Below are 26,071 nucleotides of genomic sequence, written 5' to 3'. Positions count from 1 at the left end.
CATTGGGCATGTTTAGAAAGCTTGCAATAGCTTGCGAAACAGGGTTGGACCAGATTTTCCAATTTGCCACTGTGTTTAGGTTCGCTAGATAGGGGATTTGTGACCAGCATAACATTAGCTCGGAAGTTCTCACTTGCCAAATGAAGCTCACCAAAGGCAAATTATAGTTTGGCTAACTAAATAGGTTGTCATTCAAGAAGGCCATGTGCAGTGTTGGGGTTAAAGCGTTACAGTAATAATATAAGTTACTTATTGTTCCAGTTTGAGTAATAACACTGATCAAAAAAATTGTTTGCTACTTTTATCATTCCCTTCCTATTACAGTTATTGATCCAAATAAATATTTGTGACTATTATTCCCTCTCTGTTGGAGCAATATTTAAAAATCCCCTTGCCCCAGATTCTAATTGTTTTCGTCCTCACCAAGTTCCTGATTACGCAGGCATGCACTACTAGTGAGGGAAATGAAAAATGGCAGAAGCATCTAAAACATTGACTTTCTCAGCATGGAAGTACGCCCATTACTTAGATTTGGTAGGACAAAGTGACAAGAATATTATTGTAAACTGTGCCCAGGTGAGAAACTCCTTGAAACGCTACTTCCAATCTCTTGAAGCACCTGTAAAGGCAACACGCCAACACATAACTTATAGGGAAAGACCCCTGAGATCTGACCACTGCTGCTGAAGATGATTGTAGGTCTACCTCATCCAAACAGTCAAGGCTTGATTTTAATCTTTCAGTAGGACAGGCTGTAACCCTTGGAGAGCTGAACAAGCTTGTAACTGGGTATGTAGTAGAGGAAATGCTGCCCTTATCCATGGTAATTTAAGCTATTTGTGTTGGTGTATATGCCTAGATAATTTTGACATTGTTTAAATTGAGGATACGCAATGTTTTGGAGTGTAACGCAAAAGTTATATAACGAGAAGTGTATCAAACTACTTTTCCCAGGGAGTAATATGTAAAGCAATTCGTTATTGTTGAAAGAAGTAATGAGTAATAGGAATTATAAACAGGGTGGTTCGAGCCCAGAATGCTGATTGGCTGACAGCTGTGGTATATCAGACCGTATACCACAGGTATGACACAACATTTATTTTTAATGTTCTGTTTACGTTGGTAACCAGTTGATAATAGCAATAAGGCACCTCGGGGGGCTTTGTGATATATTGCCAATATACCACAGCTCATGGCTGTGTCCAGGCACTCCTCGTTGCATCGTTCATAAGAACAGCCCTTAGCTGTGGTAAATTGGCCCTATACCACACCTCCTCGGGCCTTATTGCTTAAATATATAACGCTTTTTGTGTACATGAGAGCATATTTCATGGCCATTAATTACTATTTATTGCACGACTGCTATTTTCATGCTAGCAGTCGTGCATGTCACAGTCACGCAGTACAGTAGCAGCATAATTTGGTAAACTACAACAAGATAATAGATTTCAGGCATTCAGAGCGTACATTGTTTTCTGCATTTTGTCTTATTTTACTGTTAAATTATCCTGTCATTGTTATACATAGATGCCAGTTTTGTACATTTTACATTTATCTCAGGTGGGCTTAAAGGGTACAGTAGTACCAAAAACACTACCTCTATACAGAATGTAAATGTCAATAAAGAAGCATTGTTCAATAGGATCAATACTAACTTTGCATTCTATTTTAGTCTATACTGTGTATTTAAAACTCAAACCATTGGTTTTCAAATATTTTATCAGTCAACTTTGTTATTCTGACTTTTTTCACCATAAATCACTGTTGTTCTAGTTAAGCCCAGTATGCACCTATTAAGCCTGGTTTGCATTAAAACACATGGAGATAGTGTGTTGATATCCCTAATATTCAATGAACCTGAGCGTAAATATGTTTTTTTTTGTTCAGATTTAAATTGATTAAAACACAAGAACTGCAGTTATATTATGCATCTAGCCATTTACCAAGATTAGAAACAAATAAGCCCGATGAATAGCAATGATAAGTTTATTTGAATAGCTTCAGGGGAGATTAATATAAATCAAATTTTACATAAATGTCAGTTTATACATTTTAACATTTTGGAAATTAATTTAAATAGATTATTTAAGAGGTCGGCTTATTTGTAACACCCATGGGATAAAAGGAAAGACAAAGTACGAAAGGCAGGGCCGGAAGTTATTTATAAGACTTCATACTAAGTCTTTTCTCAATACTCTTTTGTTGAAGATGTTAAATGTTTATCTTGGTCTGATGTGTATAAGGAGCAGAATCCAGATGCATGGAGTATTTCTAAAATTATTCTTGCCAATTGTTGACAAACAGTCTCTTAAAACCTGTTGGGGATAGGGGGCAGTATTTGCACGGCCGGATAAAAAACGTACCCGATTTAATCTGGTTACTACTCCTGCGCAGTAACTAGAATATGCATATAATTGTTTGATTTGGATAGAAAACACCCTAAAGTTTCTAAAACTGTTTGAATGGTGTCTGTGAGTATAACAGAACTCATTTGGCAGGCCAAAACCTGACAAGATTCCAAACAGGAAGCGCTCTCTCTGACCATTTCATGGCCTTCTTGATCATCTCTAACCAAAACAGTGGATCTCTGGCATGACGTGACATTTTCTAACGCTCCCATAGGCTCTCAGAAGGCGCCAGAAAGCTGAATGGTGGCTTTGCAGGCCCTGGCTGAAAAACATTAGCGCATTTTGTAAGTGGTCGATCTGAGAACAATGAGACTGGGGCGCACGTGCCCGAGCTGACACCATGTTTACTTTCTCTCTCTTTGAACGAAAACAACCACTCCCGGTCGGAATATTATCGCTTTTTTACGAGAAAAAATGGCATAAAAATAGATTTTAAACAGCGGTTGACATGCTTCGAAGTACGGTAATGGAATATTTAGAATTTTTTTGTCACGAAACGCGTCGGGTGCGTCACCCTTATTTACCCTTCGGATAGTGTCTTGAACGCACGAATAAAATGCCGCTATTTGGATATAACTATGGATTATTTGGGACCAAACCAACATTTGTTATTGAAGTAGAAGTCCTGGGAGTGCATTCTGACGAAGAACACCAAAGGTAATCAAACTTTTCTAATAGTAAATCGGAGTTTGGTGAGTACCACACTTTGTGGGTGTCAAAATAGCTAGCCTGTGATGGCTGGGCTATCTACTCAGAATATTGCAAAATGTGCTTTCACCGAAAAGCTATTTTAAAATCGGACATAGCGAGTGCATATAGGAGTTCTGTATCTATAATTCTTAAAATAATTGTTATGCTTTTTGTGAATGTTTATCGTGAGTAATTTAGTAAATTCACCTGAAGTGTTCGGTGGGAATGCTAGTCACATGCTAGTCACATGCTAATGTAAAAAGCTGGTTTTTGATATAAATATGAACTTGATTGAACAAAACATGCATGTATTGTATAACATAATGTCCTAGGTGTGTCATCTGATGAAGATCATCAAAGGTTAGTGCAGCATTTAGCTGTGGTTTGGGTTTATGTGACATTATATGCTAGCTTGAAAAATGGGTGTCTGATTATTTCTGGCTGGGTACTCTGCTGACATAATCTAATGTTTTGCTTTCGTTGTAAAGCCTTTTTGAAATCGGACAGTGTGGTTAGATTAACGAGAGTCTTATCTTTAAAATGGTGTAAAATAGTCATATATGTTTGAGAAATTGAAGTAATAGCATTTCTAAGGTATTTGAATATCGCGCCACGGGATTACACTGGCTGTTGAGTAGGTGGGACACAAGCGTCCCACCTAGCCCATAGAGGTTAACTTCTATGGGCTACGTGGGACGCTAGCGTATTTCACAGCCAGTGAAATATCAGGGCGGCAAATTCAAAAACAACAAAATGTCATATTTCAACTTTCTCAAACATACAACTATTTTACACCATTTTAAAGATACACTTCTCCTTGATGTAACCACATTGTCCGATTTCAAAAAGGCTTTACAGCGAAAGCAAAACATTAGATTATGTTAGGAGAGTACATAGACCAAAATAATCACACAGCCATTTTCCAAGCAAGGACATGTGTCAATAAAACCCAAAACACAGCTAAATGAAGCACTAACCTTTGACGATTTTCATCAGATGACACTCCTAGGACATTATGTTACACAATACATGTATGTTTTGTTCGATAAAGTTCATATTTATATCCAAAAACAGCATTTTACATTGGCGCGTGATGTTCAGAAAATGTATTCCCACCATAACGTCGGGTGAATGTGCACATTAATTTTAAAAAATACTCATCATAAACGTTGACAAAATATATAACAATTATTTAAAGAATTATAGATAGACTACTCCTGGATGCAACCACTTTGTCAGATTTTAAAATAGCTTTACGGAGAAAGCACATTTTTCAATATTCTGAGTACATAGCTCAGCCATCACAGAGAGCTATACAGACACCCGCCAAGTTCGGAGCAACCGAAACTCAGAATTAGTATTAGAAATATTCTCTTACCTTTGCTGATCTTCGTCAGAATGCACTCCCAGGACTGCTACTTCCACAAGAAATGTTGTTTTTGTTCGAAATAATACATATTTATGTCCAAATACCTCTGTTTGTTTGTGCGTTCAGAGCACTATCCAAAGGCATAACGCGCGAGCGCGGTATCAGATTCAAATTCAAAATGTTGCATTACCGTACTTAGAAGCATGTCAAACGCTGTTTAAAATCAATCTTTATGGTATTTTTAACGTAAAATTGCGATAATAGTCCAACCGGACAATAGCGTATTCATTCAAGGAGAAAAAGAAGGAACGGCCCGCTCGCGTGACTGCGCATATCCAATCCCTTTGTCCACAGGCAGTCCACTCAGTAACTGAGCTCCTATTATCTGCCCAGTAACAGGATAAGGCTGAAACAACTTTTTGAAGGCTTTTGACAGCCAATGGAAGCCTTAGGAAGTGCAACGTAACCCCACAGATACTGTAGTTTCGAAAGGGACTAGAAAGAACTACAATTCTCAGATCCGCCACTTCCTGGTTGACTTTTTCTCAGGTTTTTGCCTGCCATATGAGTTGTGTTATACTCACAGACACCATTCAAACAGTTTTAGAAACTTCAGAGTGTTTCCTATCCAAATCTACTAATAATATGCATATTCTAGTTTCTGGGCCAGAGTAGTAACCTGTTTAAATTGGGTACGCTTTTCATCCGGCCGTGAAAATACTGCCCCCTAGCCCAGACAGGTTAACAGGTGCATAACTGTGAGAACTGTTAGAGCCCCCTGGATCGATGATGAATTGAAAAATTGTATGGTTCAAAGAAATTATGCTAAAAATGTGGTAAACAAGTCAGGTTGCTTAGCTGATTGTTTGAAATACTGTCAATTGAGAAATGTTGTGAAAAGACTTTGGAGCATCTTAAATGATATTATGGGTAGAATACCCAATTAATCTCCATCGTTCATTAAAGTTAATGGGTCATTTAGAACAAAACCTTTTGATATAACTAAAATCTCAATGATTATTTCACAGGTAAAGTAGACAAACTGAGAAGTGAAATGACAATATTGAACTGTGAACCATCATATTTGTGTATTGAAGATCTAATAATGAAAGAGAGGGATTGTGTTGAATTTGGGCAAGTTTGTGTGGAACAGCTGGAAAAACTATTGTTATCCATCAGTAATGTACAGTAAGCTACCAGGTATAGACAACCTAGATGGGAAACTATTGAGAATGGTAGCAGACTATTGCCACCCCTATTTGCCATGCATTTAACTAACATCTAAAGGCGTGGAAGGAAGCTGAAATAATTTCACTATCTAAAAATAGTAAAGCACCCTTTTCTGTCTCTAACAGCTAACCAACCAGTTTGCTGCCTGTTCTTAGTAAATTGATGGAGGAAGTTGTGTTTTAAAAAATGCAATGCTATTTTTCAAAGAAGTTAACTACTGACTTTCATCGTGCATATAGGGAAGGGCTCTCAACTTGTACTGCACTGACTCAGATGACTGATGATTGGCTAAATAAATGGTTAATAAGATGATACCAGTTGCTCAGGAGGGAAAGGGGAAGTCAGATGTGTGGAAGACATTTAATGTAGTTATGGAAACTACTGGGGATCAAGAAAAAGGAAGGCAAGTGCTGCATGACTATTGTGTGCCAAACAGGTGCTGTTAGTTTACACAATATTTTTTGGGGACCATTTGGAACAGTTGCCAATGACACTAAATCAATTATAAGTGTACCAGAGAGTCTGTTATATTGAAAATATATAAATCCATTACAGCAAAGACTTTAAAAAAGTTCCATGCATTTGTGAATTGCCGTTCTAGTTATTGTTTAGGCTAATTTTCCAAAGCTCTTTGTTATTTCATTTTAAAACTAAAATGCTGGATTGCATTTTAAAGCATGAATGACTTGTATGCTGTGTGATGACATGAATGAATGATTGACTGATTGATTGATACAGTAGCCTATATATTGAAATCTAGACCTAAGTTACGGTATTAAGACTAAACAGGACACGCTCTTAGGCCTACAGCTCGATGGTGGTTATACAAGGCTACTACTATAATAGTTATACAGTTGCCATGGCGCCCTAGTTGCAGCCTAAGCACAGAGCTCCTGTAAATGTGTACATATTTAGATATTTTAAGTGTTTTTAATTGTTTTTTAATGAGCTATTTTGTTTTTGATAACATTGAGGTTTTATTGCATTTAGCTGGCGTTTTTGAGCCATGTATTTTAACTGACAGGTTAACACATTGAGGCTTGGCTAGCTTCATTAGGGTAGGGGCCACTATTTTCACCTCTGGATGAAAAGCGTGCCCAAAGTAAACTGCCTGTTACTCAGGCCCAGAAGCTAGGGTATGCATATAATTGGTAGATTTGGATAGAAAACACTAACATTTCCAAAACTGTTCAAATAATCTCTATGAGTATAACAGAACTGATATGGCAGGTGAAAACCTGAGAAAAATCCATCCAGGAAGTGGGATTTTTTTATGTTTGTAGTTTTCATGAAGAGGGACTTTATCGAACAAAACGAACATTTATTGAGTAAATGGGAGTCTTGTGAGTGCAACCATATGAAGATCATCAAAGGTAAGTGATTTCATTTTATCACTATTTCTGACTTGTGTAACTCCTCTACTTGGCTGGTAACTGTTTGTAATGATTTGTCTGCTGGGCGCTGTTCTCAGATAATCGCATGGAATGCTTTCGCCGTAAAGCCTTTTTGAAATCTGACACCGTGGTTGGATTAACAAGAAGTTAATCTTTAAACCGATGTATAACACTTGAATATTTTATGAATTTTTATAATGATTATTTCTGTTTTTGAATTTGGCGCTCTGCAATTTCACTGGATGTTGGCCAGGTGGGACGGTAGCGTCCCACACCCCCTAGAGAGGCTAGCTAGCTTTTGTTTAAAAAATGCATCTGCACAGTACAATCTTTTTGGTTTCACTTGGCTGACAATTCCTGATCCTTTGAGAACATAATTTGAGGAGTCACTCATGCTGCCAAACATACTGTACCCTCGTAAAACTCACTATCCTACCGATCCTTGACTTCGGCGATGTCATTTACAAAATAGCCTCCAACACTCTACTCAGACTGCATCCAATTTGCTATCACAGTGCCATCCGTTTTGTCACCAAAGCCCCATATACTACCCACCACTGCGACCTGTATGCTCTCGTTGGCTGGCCCTCGCTTCATATTCGTCGCCAAACCCACTGGCTCCAGGTCATCTATAAGTCTTTGCTAGGTAAAGCCCTGCCTTATCTCAGCTCACTGGTCACCATAGCAGCACCCACCTGTTGCACTCGCTCCAGTATATGTCACTAGTCACCCCCTAAGCCAATTCCTCCTTTGGCCGCCTTTCCTTCCAGTTCTCTGCTGCCAATGACTTGAACGAACTGCAAAAATCACTGAAGCTGGAGACTCACATCTCCCCCACTAACTTTAAGCACCAGCTGTCAGAGCAGCTCACAGATTACTGCACCTGTACATAGCCCATCTGTAAATAGCCCATCCAACTACCTCATCCCCATACTATTATTTATTTTCCTTTTCACCCCAGTATCTCTACTTGCACACTCATCTTCTGCACATCTATCACTCCAGTGTTTAATTGCTATATTGTAATTATTTTGCCACTATGGCCTATTTTATTTTACATTTGGTACCCATTAAATCAAATCCAGACTTTTTAGAAATATTTTATAATTTAAAAGTCTAGCTCCCTCCAGTAACCATAAGCACCACTGTTGGATCGTTATATTCTGCACCATTTTAACTGGCAGTTTTATTCTGTAGTTTTAGTCAGAAATGTCACCTTCCGTGAGAACTATGAAGTAAATGAAAATACAGTTAAGCACACTCTTGCAACTTTCTTGTCAAGTGAGTAACTTATTAGCTTGATATAACTCTGAAGTGCTTACATACATAAAAACAGTTTAGCCAGAGATATAACAGTCTCAGATTAAACACATGAATAAAGGAAAATACCTCATTGGCTGCTTATTACAGAAGGGAGGAAATCAAAAACATCACACTTATTCCTGGCATGAATTCACGCGTCATCCTTAATTATTATAACGTTACCATCCGTGGGATTGGGACAGCGTGGGATTGCCTTCACTCCAAAAGTGTGTTGCTACGATAATAATCCCCGTTACAACAGTTCTTAGTCACGTAGTTCCGCTTGACTTACGATTTCCCCCGCATAGTGAACATGTAAACAAAAAACAACGACAGACTGACAGGTTATTTGTCAGTTACAAAATGTAAAGTCGTACAACTTTACATGAGAGATACATTTTCCATTTTAGCTTCACTTTTCCTACAAAAATAGGGCAGTATATGTTAGAAATGTCTAATCCTTCCAATTGTTACATGACTGTTCAGAAGCTACAGAATATAACGATCCAATAGGCTGAATTAAGAAAGGTGTCGTTAAATGATTTGCTCCATCACACAAACACATACAAGTACACACACCAACAGAATAAAGAATGTTTATTCAAATGGTCATTCATTGATAGAAAAGCTAAAACCAACTACATTAATGTGAGACGTACTCTGGCAGTGTGCAGTATTAATGACCAGTAAGCTCAGACAATATCCATAATGACTATAGAAAGTACGAACACTTCAAGACCCTACGGTCAGATGTCTTTTCCTAAAGGCGGCATGGTAAGAAATGGAATTGAATTTTCTTGGTGTGTAGGAATTATAAATAGTGTTGTTGTGGACACTAACAACACACACACACACACACACACACACACACACACACACACACACATTTACCATAGCTGTGATACTGTACTTATGTTACTCAGTTCAGGTAGCATTCAATGTCCTGCGTTTGTGTTAACCATGGCAGCCAGCATTGCAAATAAAGAGATTCGTAGAAAGATAATCAACCTCTTTCTGTGGATCCTTTCCCCTTAAAGTAATTTCCATGTCAGCCAGGCCAATCTTTTAATATAAACACAATTTATTTCACGCTTTAGTTGAGCAAAATAAGTAGTGTTGCTTGGTTGACAAGACAATTGAAAGAGTGCCTGAGTCATGCAGAAAAATATCAATGCTTTATCCTGAAGTGAGAACAAGTTGTTGTTTCCCTCACTGCTACCTACAGTATGGCTGCTAGTCAGAAATGCTAAAGCCTAACAGTAAATTAATAGTGACATTCACTGCAATTATAAACCTGTCTCCAGTATAAAGCTACATACACAGACAGACCCACTGTGGATCTTTGTCAAATAATTCTGTATGAAAAGGCATCCCAGGTCTGTTTTGTCAACGAGCACAATTGTGACCCTTTTCAGGAAACTAGGCGTATGTTGCGGTCACTCCTTCACAGGAGAGCCATTTGAACGTAAACTTAATTTTATTTATCAAAATAGTTTTTTGGGCCAGAAATGCCTTCTCGAACATGTGAACTTTCATATGCCCTAATAACAAACTTGAATGCCATCTGTAAATATGAATAAATTATGAATAAATTATGAGCCTAGTTAATTTAGCCACAGAAAAAGATGGCAACCTTCCCGCTAGCCATGATTGGCTGAGATAATGAGTGGGATGGACATGCCAAGAGATGAGTTTGGATTTGTCTGCCATATAGCACGATTCTATTTGAGCTGGTCAGTATGTGTAGGTAATCCTGTCTAATGCGACTTTAAGTTTTACTACACAATAAAAAAACATTTTAACAAAAGACTCCTATGTAAGTGTCCATTTCAATAGAATGTCACTGCAAAACCTGTTTCAGAGCACTCTCGTCTGAGTGGGCCAGAGTGCAGAATAACTGATTAATTTACGAATGCTCAACCCCCGCTGAATATGGCTGGTGTCAGTAAACGTCGGCATAAAAGCATAATTAAATTGTTGCCAGGAGCACAGTTACAGTCACCAACACCCTGGATAACATAAAAACAGCCTAACAAGCTCTGCTAGGGTGAGTAAAATGGTCAGAGTTTGGGTGGGGGCTAAAGCTTAAGATGATTTTCATGGCATTGCACACGGTCAGTGTGAACCAGAGTGACTTGACACAACAACGGCGGGCAAAGCAAGCTGTACCAACAAAACGGAAACGACACAGGACGTCTTATTTAATGAAAGGCGTTGCAGTCTGCCGTGATGTTCATCCATATATACAGGTAAGAGTCTAGCTACAGTTTCAGATATGTTTCTAATTTTGTCAAAGTTGTTTTCATTTCAAGTTAAAGCTTACTGTTAGCTAGCTAGCTGACGTTAGATGGCTAGCTCGCTAGCTAACATTCCGTTTATGATCTGTGTGTAGTAATGTTATCTCAGAATGCCATTTCGCATTACTAGTTATAGCCTAATCTTAGCTAGCTAACTAGCTAACATTGAATCTATTTGGTTAACCTTTAGCTAGCTATGACAATCGGTTTGTATTGCTAGTACTCTATGGATTAGGATTATGGTTCATTGTTTAGCTTGCATGTCTAAACAAAAGACTCCACTTCGCCAGATGATTACATGACCCATCAAGTTAGCCAGGTGTGACTGACGGTGATTACGGCTATCTATTGTATAATAATGCCAAAATATTTGTATCTGGAATTTGTCTTTCAGCATCAGTAGAACACGACTGACTCTCCTCCACCAGTCATACAAGGAGAATGGTCTAATGCCTCCCATCAAAAAGAGAGCTGGTCCAAGCAAGCACAGGTTACACCTGAAGCATGAGGACTTGCAGTGAGTGGTGAACTTCATCAACAACTACGCAGAGGATAATGCAATAGTATTACCAGGATGCCACCCAGGACACAAACGGTGGAAAGCTGCCGCCATCCCATGTGACAAAAGCAGCGACGTGGCGTCTCTACACGGAATCGATGACAACACTTGGTATGTAAAAGCATAAACAACACATTTTGATTATTTAATTTACCTCCAACATGATTGGCACTACTTTTATTGATCTCACATAATTTTTTTTTGTTATTTCCCGTTTTACAGCTTCGGTGCTCTGGAGCCTTGTGTTGTAACCAAGGAGCATTCGGACTCCGTCGGGAACAGGTTTCAGCTACTGCGCAACGCTGACGTCCTTCCTCCCATAGATGGTCTGCCTGCACAAGCACCACCTGGACTGGACACAGCTAGACAAACGTATCTTTTTGAGAAGATCAGGGAGTTTTGTGACAAAGAGGCTATTGACATCACATGCCCTGCGCCAAAGTCAAGGGCAGGACAGAATCGGGCTCTCCGAATATAGATTCCCTTGTTCATGCGGGGTTCGGACGGATTCCCAGCCATCAGCACTATTTGCAGTGCCTCTATTCAAATGACTGTGATAAGAAGAATGGCGCCGGAGAGGATGGTTAATGTTTTACGTGCTCCTAACCAACTGTGTTATTTTGTTCGTCTTTTTGCATTGTTTGTAACTTATTCTTTTACTTATTTTGTACATAATGTTTCTGCTACCATTTCTTATGACTGAAAATAACTTCTGGACATCAAAACAGCGATTACTCACCACAAACTGGTAGAAGCTTTATCCTTTAACGAGTCCGACGAGAATGAAATACTTCTCTCCCGGGAATAGGCCCAAATCCCCTTAATTTGCGTGAAGAGAAGGGAAAAAAGGGGGCGGAGGTCGGGCTGCCTTCTGAGAATTCGTAGGCGAGGGAGTAAACCCCCACTACCATCTGTTCTATTGCCCAACGTGCAATCATTGGAAAATAAAATCGATGACCTACGAGCAAGATTAAACTACCAACGGGACATTAAAAACTGTAATATCTTATGTTTCACCGAGTCGTGGCTGAACGACGACATGAACAACATGCAGCTGGTGGGTTTTAGACTGTATCGGCAGGATAGAACAGCGGCCTCTGGTAAGACAAGGGGTGGGGGTCTATGTATTTGTAAACAACAGCTGGTTCACAATATCTATATTCACGGTATCTCATGATAAGCTGTAGACCACACTATCTACCAAGAGAGTTTTCATCTGTATTTTTCGTAGCTGTCTACATACCACCACAGACCAATGCTGGCACTAAGACCACACTCAATGAGCTGTATACCGCCATAAGCAAACAGGAAAACGCTCAGCCAGAGGCAGCACTTCTAGTGGCCGGGGACTTTAATGCAGGGAAACTTAAATCCGTTTCACCAAATTTCCACCAGCATGTTAAATGTGCAAACACAGGAAAACAACTCTAGACCACCTATACTCCACACACAAAGGATGCATACAAAGCTCTCCCTCGTCCTCCATTTGGCACATCTGACCATAATTTTATCCTCCTGATTCCTGGTTACAAGCAAAAATTAAAGCAGGAAGCAGCAGTGACTCAGTCAATAAGAAAGTGGTCAGATGAAGCAGATGCTAAGCTACAGGACTGTTTTGCTAGTACAGACTGGAATATGTTCTGGGATTCTTCCAATGGCATTGAGGAGTACACCACATCAGCCACTGGCTTCATCAATAAGTGCATCGGTGACGTCGTCCCCACAGTGACTGTACGTACATACCCCAACCAAAAGTAATGGATTACAGGCAACATCCTCACTGAGCTAAAGGGTAGAGCTGCCGCTTTCAAGGAGTGGGACTCTAACCCAGAAGCTTATAAGAAATCCCGCTATGCCCTCCGAACCATCAAACAGGCAAAGCGTCAATACAGGACTGAGATCGAATCCTACTACACTGGCTCCGACGCTCGTCAGATGTGGCAGGGATTGCAAACTATTACAGACTACAAAGGGAAGCACAGCCGAGAGCTGCCCAGTGACACGAGCCTACTAGACGAGCTAAATTACTTCTATGCTCGCTTCAAGGCAAGTAACACTGAAACATGCATGAGAGCATCAGCTGTTCCGGATGACTGTGTGATCATGCTCTTCACAGCTGATGTGAGTAAGAACAGGTCAACATTCACAAGGCCGCAGGGCCAGATGGATTACCAGGACTTGTACTCCGAGCATGCGCTGACCAACTGGCAAGTGTCTTCACTGACATTTCCAACCTATCTTCAACCTCTCCCTAAGTCTGTAATACCAACATGTTTCAAGCAGACCACCATAGTCCCTGTGCCCATGAACACTAAGGTAGCCTGCCTAAATGACTACCAACCCGTAGCACTCACGTCTGTAGCCATGAAGTGCTTTGAAAGGCTGGTCATGGCTCACATCAACACCATTATCCCAGAAACCCTAGACCCACTCCAATTTGCATACCGCCCCAACAGGTCCACAGATTGTGCGATCTCTATTGCACTCCACATTGCCCTTTCCCACCTGACAAAAGGAACACCTATGTGGGAATGCTATTCATTGACTACTACACCATAGTGCTCTCAAAACTCATCACTAAGCTAAGGACCCTGAGACTTAACACCTCTCTCTGCAACTGGACTTCCTGACGGGCCGCCCCCAGGTGGTAAGGGTAAGTAACAACAAATCTGCCACGCTGATCCTCAACACGTGGGCCCCTCAGGGGTGCGTGCTTAGTCCCCTCCTTTACTCCATGTTCACTCACGACTGCACGGCCAGGCACATCTCCAACACCATCATTAAGTTTGCCGATGACACAACAGTGGTAGGCCTGATCAACGACGAGATGGCCTATAGGGGAGGAGGTCAGAGACCTGGCCGTGTGGTGCTAGGACAACAACCTCTCCCTCAACGTGATGAAGACAAAGGAGATGATTGTTGACTACAGGAAAAGGAGGACAGAGCACGCCCCATTCTCATCGATGGGGCTGTAGCGAAGCAGGTCGAAAACGTGAAGTTCCTTGGTGTCCACATCACAAACAAACTAACATGGTCCAAGCACACCTAGACAGTCATGAAGAGGGCATGACAAAACCTATTCCCCCTCAGGATACAGAAAAGATTTGGCATGGTTCCTCAGATTCTCAAAAGGTTCTATAGCTGCTCCATCAAGAGCATCCTGACTGGTTGCATCACTGGCTGGTTTGGCAACTGCTCGGCCTACGACCACAAGGCACTACAGAGAGTAGTGTGTACACCCCAGTACATCACTGGGGCCAAGCTTCCTGCCATCCAGGACCTCTATACCAGGCGGTGTCAGTGGAAGGCCCTAAAAATTGTCAGACTCCAGCCACCCTAGTCATAGACTGTTCTCTCTGCTACCGCATGGCAAGTGGTACCGGAGCGCCAAGTCTAGGACCAAAAGGCTCCTTAACAGCTTCTACCCCCAAGCCATAAGACTCCTGAACAGCTAATCAATGGGCTACCCAGACTCCTCTTTTACGCTGCTGCTACTCTCTGTTTATAATCTATGCATAGTCACTTTAACTCTACCTACATGTACATATTACCTCAATTACCCCGCACATTGACCCCCTGTATATAGCCTCGTTATTGTTATTTTACTGCTGCTATTTTAGTTGTTTCTTTTCTATTTCTTAATCATTTTTTATTTATTTTTTTAAGCTGCATTGTTGGTTAGGCCTTTTAAGTAAGAATTTCACAGTAAGGTCTACACCTGTTATATTCGGCGCATGTGACAAATAACATTGGATTTATTTGATGTTAATAGTTAGCAATTAATACTTAACAAATAGTAGGACATTTCTGTTCTGTTTAATTCTGTGAGAAACCATCTCTTTACAAAAACACAGAATTAAACAGAACAGAAATGTCCTACTATTTGTAGCAAGTCTGGGCGTATGGTCAACTAAATGGGTTTTGCTAGAGATGGCTTGGGCAGACAATGACTTGGTGATTAATTACCTAAAGTTGGCATTCTATAGACAAGATGTGGTATGTGTGTGTGAGCCGAGATAGGCATTGTCCTAAACTCTTCCAGGCTAATTGTCTGATCATCCTGGCATCTGGGAAACTAAGCCGGGTTGGAAGTATAACAATATCCTGTGTGGACAACCAGGAGATGAACAAGGTGGCTTATGGGAGTTGGAACCAGCCTGACTAAGCATTTTTAGGTTCTATATAACATCAGTTTTTTTTCATGATCAGTTAAGCCCTCTGCAACACACTTCGGCGTGTGGGGTCGACAGTTTCATTGTTGCAGTAATTAATTTATATTAAATAAAAATTATTGTTTTTCAAGAAATAAGTCTCTCTCAATTCTGAATTTCCACGACATGATTCTCCTAACACACATTGCTGCTACTATTATTTAAAAAAATTATCCTGCTGCTCAGGGACTTTACCCCTGATTGTATGCATATAACTACCTCATCTATCACTGCTATTGTTCTTGTACATACTGTATATTATTTTCTTTATATTGACACTATCTGTTTCTGATATTGCTACTGTGCAAGTAAGCATTTGGCTGTACTGTTTACACCTTCTGTAGAGACCATCCACTTAGCAAGATGTGGCTGGGTGGTATAGCATTTCTTTCACATGACCAATCAATTTAGACAAGTGTGTCTGGGTAAGCGTCATCTAATATTTATAAAATATTTTATCTGGAGACTTTGTTTACCTGGAATTTTTCCTTATTGTAGGCTACTACTTTAACCACTTTTAGTCTTAATCTTTACTACACTACTCTCTGTTTAGCGCATGACCTCACATGTGGATCCTTAAAGAGATGGGTGTGAAGGGTGTGAACAATGCTGAATGGATGTAGATAAAGGAGAGCTCTCCAGTAGGTACCAAAATATTCAAAGGCCATTTTCTCAAAAGTGGTGTTACAAGTTTATCAAACTTCAAAGCAGAATTACTTTCCCATTGTTCCTCAAATGCAGTGTATGATATTCCAGTTTGTAGTTCTGTGTCTCAGCTTTTATCCAGTGTAAAAAACACTATTTCAAATGTTCCTACATAACACCGAATCAAGGCGGTCGGTCACATTATAAGCTCATTTATTTGTGTGGCTGCCAGCCAAATAGCGTTACAGTTCTATTGTCATCTGATGAAAAGCTATTTTCTGCTGAATGTGTTTTCTGTGAAGGAAACTGTAGATGCACATCTCTGATCAATTTATTGAAGCAAAAAATAACACTTGACTTTCAATATGAAACGCGACCCCGTCAATACACAGCTGGTCACCTGCTCCGGTTGTGCTATTTAAAAACAAACAGGTGACTGACTCAACTGGTCTGGGGAACTACGATAAGCTTCATAATGTAAAATGATGTGACTGGTGAAATTAAGAGCGCAATCTGCTTTATCTCCTAATGTATTGCACAAGTTGACTGCATGGATTTACTTAAGTATCTACAAATATTTAAATGTATGTGGAAAAACTTCAAATAAATAGTTTCAATGGTATTGAAAAATCATCCAGTGGCTTTTTCCAAATACCTCGGTATACAGTATACCGCCAAAGCCAAATTTTATGTCAATGCTAATATGGCAAAAATTCGTACAGTTGAAGTTGGAAGTTTACATACACTTAGGTTGGAGTCATTAAAACTCGTTTTTCAACCACTCCCCAAATTTCTTGTTACAAACTATAGTTTTGGCAAGTGTGACAAATAGTAGCTAGCTAGAAATTGTACAAAAGTGAGTTTTTCAAAGGAAAGTAGACAATGAATATAGGATGTTCCAGCAAGAGTGGACATTTATTATTTATATTTATTGAGGTATCAGGGAAAACTGTGTGCTTAATGTGCAAAGTGAGTATCGCTGTCTTGAAAGACTACAACTTGTCCCGACATTTCCAGACTAAGCATGCAGAGAAATATAGGAATATGTCTTCTGAGCAGAGGGCAAGTGCATCCAAAGAGTTGCTTTCTCAGTTGCAAAAGTATCAATGACTTTTCACAAAACTGCATTCAGCAAACAACGGAATTGCAATAGCTAGCTATGTACTGTCCCACAAAATTGCTAAACATAGCAAGCCATTCGCTGAGGGCGAATTGATTAAAGAATGTTTAATTGACTCTGCAGCAAGACTTTGCCCCGACAAGAAAGAGCTGTTTTGAAAATATTTCCCTGTCAAGACGAACAGTGACACGGTTTGTTGAGGACATCTTAGAGAATATGGAATAACAGTTGAAAGACAAGGTAAAGGATTTCACCTATTTTTCCTTGGCCCTGGATGAGAGCAGTGATGCACGTGACACGGCGCATTTGTTGATATTCTTAAAAGGCATAACCCCAGACTTTGAAATGACAGAGGGGCTTGCTTCAGTGCAGTCAATGAAGAGCACAACCACAGGGAAAGATTTATTGGAGGAGGTTAATAAGTGTGCGGCAAAGCTGGGACTGAGTTTTGAGAAGTTATCCAGCGTGACCACTGATGGGTGCCAAACTTGACAGGAAGAAATGTTGGCCTTTTGAAAAGGATACAAGATCAAGTAGCTGAGCTGAACCCAGATCAGAAAATTATTTTCCTGCCTTGCATTATTCATCAGGAGGTGCTCGGTAAATGTGTTCTGAAAATGAGCCATGTTGTGGATACAGTCACTAAAGCGGTAAACTTCATAAGAGCAAAATCTTTAAACCACAGGCAGTTTGTCTCGCTGTTGGAAGAGACAGTCGGGTCATGCAGATCTCCCCTACCACACAAACATGAGATGGCTGAGTTTGGGAAAGGTACTTAAAAGGGTGTGGGACGTGAAGTCGGGGAGTTGCTGAGTTATTGCAAATGAAAGGAAAATATGTGGATTTCCCTCAACTGCAAGATAAAGAATGGTTGGCAGATTTTTTGCCTTCACTGTGGACATCATGGCCCTCATGAATGAACTGAATTCCAAACTACAAGGGAAGGGCCTTTTTGCACATTCGATGTACAGCCTTGTCAAAGCCTTCAAGGGAAAATTGCTCCTCCTGACCCGCCAAGGAGGGGCCAACAATCTCACCCACCTCCCGACACTACTAGTCTGTTCCCTATCAGATGACCAGCGGGAGAAGTATACATCGCTGCTGCGTGCTTTGAATGGTGAGTTTTTTTCATCATTTTGAGGATTTCAAAGTGTTGGAAAATGACATGCTGTTGGTTTCCTCTCCTTTCACCTTCAATGTTGATAACGCTCCCACTGACCTGCAACTTGAGCTTATCGATCTTCAGTCTGATGCAGTGATTGGAGAACTATTCAAAACAATGTCAATGACGAGGTTCTATGCATTTCTCGATGAACAAAACTTTCCAAAGATTAGGAGTCATGCACAGAAGATGTTTGTACTATTTGGGCAACCTATGTATGTGAACAGACATTTTCAGTGAAGAAATATAACAAGTCAAGGCACAGATCATCTCTTACTGACTCTCACCTCTCAGCAATCCTGCGCATAGCGACGTCAGAAACTATACTGGACTTCACTGCTCTAGCCAAAGCCCATCAGAGACTTCACTCCTCACACCGATTGAGTAGTTTAAATGTAATGTTGAGTTCTCTCTTTCTTGTGTTTTTGTGCATACCCGTTAACAAGAGTTCTGTCCGTGGTGCTGAATGCACAGTGTACTTTTCCCTCCGTGTAGTTCATTGTATGTTTAATAATGAATGTAAGTGTCAAGTGTAGACACAACCTAGGAGAGGAGAGAGAGTCTATAGGATACTGAATCTGATCCAGCAAGAATGATGAGAGAGCAGATACTTGCACTTTCTCTTCAGTTACATTTTGCCTACCTTTTAGGAGTGGGACGATTTGCAGGCAGAGACAATAAATGGGTTGTCAATATTTATTTCCAGAAAATGTAGTAGGCCTAAAGTATAGCCTAATCATATTAAGTTAAATTATTTGGAAAGATAACTGCACTGTGCTTCTCCGCCCATGCGGAGGGTTGTAAAGGGAAAGTATATTACTGAGAACGTTCAAAGTTTGCCAGTAAACTACCAGATTTTTGGTAACTTTCAAGTTATGGGGGGAATTTATTTATCTATCTATTGGCCTTTTTGATTTAATATTATCACAGGTGTCTATTTATCCCTGGCCCTTAGTGTAGCCTTATCACATGTAAAATATTAAAATAAGATTTTTTTTAAAAGAACAAAAAACATATACAGCATTACAAAGCTGTAAAACATCCTAAATATAAACTATCAACTTAGTGAATACCATTGGTGTTTCATATGAGGGTTTCAACATGAGATATCCTTTTTTTTTTAACACACTTTTATTTATTTTACGATGTAAATTTGTCTTTTAAAAGATATAAAAATGAATACTTTTTTTTTTTTTAAGTATAAATTATCAAAGTTACCATAGATTGCCATAAATGACCTAGGTATTTGAACCCAGGTGTGGTGTGTTTATGTTTTCTGTTCTGTGGGAGGCTGGGAGAGCAGATGTAGGCCTATAGACAGTGACAAACCTGTGTTTGTGCATGTGTCTACACTCTGCAGGTGTGAGAGCCGCCAGCACTGGGACAGTCCATCCGTGTGTCAGTCTGTGCAGGTGTGTGTCAGTCGACTGGCACAGCTCGGAATGCAAGATGCTGTTCTCCCTGGGGATGCTGATGCTGTCCGCCACACAGATCTACACCATCTTCACCGTGCAGCTCTTTGCCTTCCTCAACCTGCTGCCCGTCGAGGCTGACATCTCTGCCGTGAGTCCCGCAGACTGCGAGACGGACGGGCGCGTGGGTGGGCAGGCATGCAGATAGACAGACAGATACACAAACAGACAGACGTGGTCTACAGACATTCAGACTGACTGACTGGCTTACAGAAAACATATTTTGGCTCTGTGCTTGGAGCTTCTAGTTATTAACACCACCAAGTAGTTCATGATACGATTTGTATTCTTATTTCTCTTTCAGTACACATTTGACAACAAAACGGGAAACTTTGATGACCTGCCTGCACGGTTTGGGTACCGGTTGCCCAGCGATGGACTCAAGGTGGGTACAACAATGGTCCAGACGTTGACTGTTTACATACCCAGTCATTTCACTGCCATTGACACAAGTTAAAGTATAACCATCATCAGAATATGAACGATAAGAATGGAATTCAATTTTGGGTGGCATTTCTTCTTGAGATAGAATGCCCATCTCAGAAAAACGAATGTAAAACTAAAAATGTGTAACAGAGTGAATTGATTATCAAAAATGATCACTAATGCATATACACTGAGTGTACAAAACATTAGGAACTCCTGACCTCAATTAGTTGACTGGTCATTGTTTGGTCATTAGGCTGTTGGTCGACCGAGATTGTTTTAGTCGAACAATAACAAATATATGTTTTAGTCGAGCAATCGACTAATACAATCTCGGTCGACCAACTGCTTAAACGACCAAACAATCGTCCAGTCTACTAATATACAGTACCAGTCAAAAGTTTGGACAGACCTACTCATTCAAGGCTTTTTCTTTATTTTACTATTTTCTACATTGTAGAATAATAGTGAAGACATCAAAACTATGAAAAAACACATGGAATCATGTAGTAACAAAAAAAGTGTTAAACGAATCAAAATATATTTTGTATTTTAGATTATTCAAAGTAGCCACACTTTGCTTTGACAGCTTTGCACACTCTTGGCATTCTCTCAACCAGCTTTATGATTTAGTCACCTGGATTGCATTTCAATTAGCAGGTGTAACCTCGTTAATTTGTGTAATTTCTTTCCTTAATGCATTTGAGCCAATCAGTTGTGTTGTGACAAGGCAGGAGTGGTATACACAAGATAGCCCTATTTGGTAAGCAAATAGTCCATCATTACTTTAAGACATGAAGGTCAGTCAATGCGGAACATTTCAAGGACTTTTCAAGTTTCTCTAAGTGCAGTCGTAAAAACCATCAAGCGCTACAATGAAACTGGCTCTTATGAGGACCGCCACAGGAAAGGAAGACCCAGAGTTACCTCTGCTGCAGAGAATAAGTTCATTAAAGTTACAATCCTCAGAAATTGCAGCCCAAATAAATGCTTCAGAGTTCAAGTAACAGACACATCTCAACATCACCAGTTCAGAGGAGACTGTGTGAATCAGGCCTTCATGGTCGAATTGCTGCAAAGAAACCACTACTAAAGGACACCAATAATAAGAAGAGACTTGCTTGGGCCAAGAAACACGAGCAATGGACATAAGACCGGTGGAAATCTGTCTTTTGGTCTGATGAGTCCAAGTTTGAGATTTTTGGTTCCAACCGCCGTGTCTTTGTGAGACGCAGAGTAGATGAACGCATGATCTCTGCGTGTGTGGTTCCCACAGTGAAGCATGGAGGAGGTGGTGTGATGTGTGGGGGTACTTTGATGGTGACACAGTCTGTGATTGATTTAGAATTCAAGGCACCACAGCATTCTGCAGCAAGCATCCCATCTGGTTTGCGCTTAGTGGGACTATCATTTGTTTTTCAACAGGACAATAACCCAAAACACACCTCCAGGCTGTGTAAGGGCTATTTGACCAAGAAGGAGAGTGATGGAGTGCTGTATCAGATGACCTCTCTCACAATCACCCGACCTCAACCCAATTGAGATGGCTTGGATGAGTTGGACCGCAGAGTGAAGGAAAAGCAACCAACAAGTGCTCAGCATATGTGGGAACTCCTTCAAGACTGTTGGAAAAGCTACATGGTTACTACATGATTCCATATGTGTTATTTCATAGTTTTGATGTCTTCACTATTATTCTACAATGTTGAAAATAGTAAAAATAAAAAATAAACTTTTGAATGAGTAGGTGTTTCCGAACTTTTGACTGGTACTGTATATATTTGTGCCCATCTCAGTGAACTAATCCATTGACGAGGCCTACAATAAAAGCCAATTTATGCTTGATTTGAAAATGTGGTCGGAGGAGGGTGTGATATGGAGGGTGTGACGCAATTGTGGAGGCATGCAGAAAACAAATCCAGCTCTGTATCTCATCGCCATGTGCCTCCCAAATTTTTTTCAAATGCGGAGGGCTCTGTATAGTTCCGCATTGACATGATTGGTTGACGGTAGGTGTGGGCGGTACATCCTGTGTAAACACAAACTCACTTCCTTGACAATAGCTCTGCACTGTTCTGCGAAATGCAAGAATTATGAATGACCTGACTTCTGCTGAGGCCATGTCACTGTAAGTGCTGCATGGCCAATGCAGATGTCGGATTGACCATGCACCCAGATGAACAATGCAATTTGTGCACATTCATTGTTTAATAACTTAATTGTGTGAGTTGTTTGATTGTTAGTGTATATCAATACCTCATTACATATCACCAGTAGTACTTTTACCATTCATTCCTATAATATCGAATCTACAATTTTTGTTTCTTTGGTTATTGTCATTTCAATATTGTATTCCTGTTTTCATTTTCTCATTGTCAGAGTAGACATATTGTTTGCAGAGTTCACAACCTATGCTACATTTGTGAGAAAGAAGTTTTGGTTTATTTAATTCCATTTACTAGTTCTGTCAATTTAGTCATTGACTTTTGTTTGGAGCTCTCCTGACAATGTTGAGTCAGGACCTGCATGCATAGAAGTAGGCCTATAGGCTACCTGGTCTGCGTGCAAATGTAGGCATATACATGTGTCCATTTGGGGATCTGATAGGATTTCTGATTGGCTTCACTCACCACCACTAATGACCTGTGGAGCTTCTCAAAGTAATGTTTTCTTCACCTCAAACAGCAAGCAAACAAAGTCTGTTTTTACATCCATTGAGAATTACAATAGTTCTTCAATGTATTTGAACAATCTTTCCAGCTCTCTCTCTTTCGATAACCACTCAGCGTGAAAGGGAAAAATGTCATGCTCTGATCCAGTGGAAACGTCAGTGCTTGACTTGGACTGAAAAAGGTTCTGGTACTCATTTTGTGTACTGGCACGGTTTATATTTAGGTCCAGGAGCTCCACAATACTTTTGAGCTAGAGGAACAGGAGCTCAAGCAGTAGAAAATCAGTAGAAAATTTGAGGTGGTGTTACTCGGCTCCAAGTCAAGCACTGCTTATTATGTGCTTCTTAGCCTACAGCTGTGTCTGTCCTGAGCTCACTGGAGAGGGAATATTTTATACAATGTTGCAAGTTCGCTATGACAAGTTTTGGGGTGGACCCAAGATAATAGTTGGTACAATGTTTCAAGTTCGTTGTTCACATCGGCTAGAGAGTGCGTGATCACACAGTCGTCCGGAACAACTGGTGCTCTCATGCATGCTTCAGTGTTGCTTGACTCGAATCGAGCATAAAAGGCATTTAGCTCGTCTGGTAGGTTCCCATCACTGGGTCGCTCGCGGCTGGGTTTCCCTTTATAGTCCGTAATAGTTTTCAAGCCCTGCCACAACCAACGAGCATCAGAGCCGGTGTAGTAGGATTCAATCTTAGTCCTGTATTGACGCTTTGCCTGTTTGATGATCCGTCTGAGGGCATAGCGGGATTTCTTATAAGTGTCCGGATTAGTGTCCCATTCCTGGAAAGCAGCAGTTCTTCAGCTCAGTGCGGATGTTGCCTGTAATCCATGGCTTCTGGTTGGGATATGTACGTACGGTCACTGTGGAGACGACGTCGTCAATGCACTTATTGATGAAGCCGGTGACTGAGGTGGTATACTCAATGCCATTGGATGAATCCCGGAACATATTTCAGTCTGTGCTAGCAAAACAGTCCTGAAGCGTAGCATCCGCGTCATCTGACCACTTCCGTATTGAGCAAGTCACTGGTACTTCCTGCTTTTGTTTTTGCTTGTAAGCAGCTATCGGGGGGGTATAATTATGGTGAGATTTGCCAAATGGAGGGAGAGGGTGAGCTTTGTATGCGTCTCTGTGTGTAGAGTAAAGGTGATTTAGAGTTTTTTTTCTCAGATTGCACATGTGACATGCTGGTATAAATGAGGTAAAACGAATTTAAGTTTGCCTGCATTAAAATCGAACGGATGGTAGAGGCGGCTTACCCACTCACTGACGAATTCTCACAAGGCGACTGATCTCTGCCCCCTTTATTTCCGTATTTTCTATACGCGAATGTTGGGGTTTTGGGCCTGGTCTGAGAGAAGCAGTATATCCTTCGCGTCGGACTCATTACAGAAAAAAATCTTTGTCCTGTTCAAGGTGAGTAATTGCTGTTCTGATATCCAGAATATCTTTTGGGTCATAAGAGACAGTAGCAGCAACATTATGTACAAAATAAGTTACAAACAATGTGAAAAATCATACAAAATGGCACAGTTGGTTAGGAGCCGGTAAAACGGCAGCCATCCCCTCCGGCGCCATTATTATTAGTATTGACTCTTTAATATGACCCCACCTGGGATTTGAACTCACAACCTCTGGATTTGAGGTATGCTGTCCCCTACACATTCATTACCTATAATACATCTCTGCATTTAGCTAAAGAGTTACATCTGCCCTGCTATTTTAATTATCATTTAATCTGACTATTCTTTCATTGATTTAATTTACTTATTTCAGCAATTTGAGTTTGGGTTTTCAGTATAGTTGTTGGTGGGACAGATTATTCTGTTTTAATGTTGCTCCTGAATCAATATGATAAATATAATAGTTATTCTTCTGTGTATTTTTAACAGAGCTGAGATTTAAAACCGGGAACTAGACAAAAACCTCCAGGGGACCATGACACAATGTCCCAAGAAGTGTTAAAAACATCCTCAGGAACGTTCCCGGGACCATCCGGGAACTAGACAAAACTTCCAGGGGACCATGACACAACATTCTGATGAATTTAGGCCACCATTCCGTGACGTCCCAGGGACGTCCTAATGACTCATTATTGTTTGCAGGGTAACCACGTTTCGAGGTTATACAGTGAGGGGAAAAAAGTATTTCATCCCCTGCTGATTTTGTACGTTTGCCCACTGACAAAGAAATGATCAGTCTATAATTTTAATGGTAGGTTTATTTGAACAGTGAGAGACAGAATAACAACAAAAAAATTCAGAAAAACGCATGTCAAAAATGTTATAAATTGATTTGCATTTTAATGAAGGAAATAAGTATTTGACCCCCTCTCAATCAGAAAGATTTCTGGCTCCCAGGTGTCTTTTATACAGGTAACGAGCTGAGATTTGGAGCACACTTGAAGGGAGTGCTCCTAATCTCAGTTTATTACCTGTATAAAAGGCACCTGTCCACAGAAGCAATCAATCAATCAGATTCCAAACTCTCCACCATGGCCAAGACCAAAGAGCTCTCCAAGGATGTCAGGGACAAGATTGTAGACCTACACAAGGCTGGAATGGGCTACAAGACCATCGCCAAGCAGCTTGGTGAGAAGGTGACAACAGTTGGTGCGATTATTCGCAAATGGAAGAAACACAAAAGAACTGTCAATCTCCCTCGGCCTGGGGCTCCATTCAAGATCTCACCTCGTGGAGTTGCAATGATCATGAGAACGGTGAAGAATCAGCCCAGAACTACACGGGAGGATCTTGTCAATGATCTCAAGGCAGCTGGGACCATAGTCACCAAGAAAACAATTGGTAACACACTACGCCGTGAAGGACTGAAATCCTGCAGCGCCCGCAAGGTCCCCCTGCTCAAGAAAGCACATATACATGCCCGTCTGAAGTTTGCCAATGAACATCTGAATGATTCAGAGGATAACTGGGTGAAAGTGTTGTGGTCAGATGAGACCAAAATGGAGCTCTTTGGCATCAACTCAACTCGCCGTGTTTGGAGGAGGAGGAATGCTGCCTATGACCCCAAGAACACTATCCCCACCGTCAAACATGGAGGTGGAAACATTATCCTTTGGGGGTGTTTTTCTGCTAAGGGGACAG

The 26,071-nt window shown here is 40.5% G+C and overlaps 1 protein-coding gene across 2 annotated transcripts in view; it reads left to right on the top strand.

Annotated features, from left to right (window-relative positions):
* LOC106613488 (E3 ubiquitin-protein ligase RNF13) overlaps nt 1-26,071 on the top strand; it is a 93,177-nt gene that overhangs the window by 804 nt on the left and 66,302 nt on the right. For both annotated transcript variants that reach the window (XM_014215770.2, XM_014215771.2), the window contains exons 2-3: nt 19,748-19,950; nt 20,164-20,244. In XM_014215770.2, the coding sequence (XP_014071245.1) occupies nt 19,837-19,950; nt 20,164-20,244 (195 nt within the window). In that variant the 5' untranslated portion in view covers nt 19,748-19,836. The remainder of the gene's footprint in view (nt 1-19,747; nt 19,951-20,163; nt 20,245-26,071) is intronic.

Source organism: Salmo salar, chromosome ssa10, assembly GCF_905237065.1.
Source record: "Salmo salar chromosome ssa10, Ssal_v3.1, whole genome shotgun sequence".
In the NCBI taxonomy this organism is placed as follows: domain Eukaryota; kingdom Metazoa; phylum Chordata; class Actinopteri; order Salmoniformes; family Salmonidae; genus Salmo; species Salmo salar.
The sequence above is the reverse complement of the archived record's forward strand: the minus strand, read 5'-3'. Positions and strand labels throughout refer to the sequence as shown.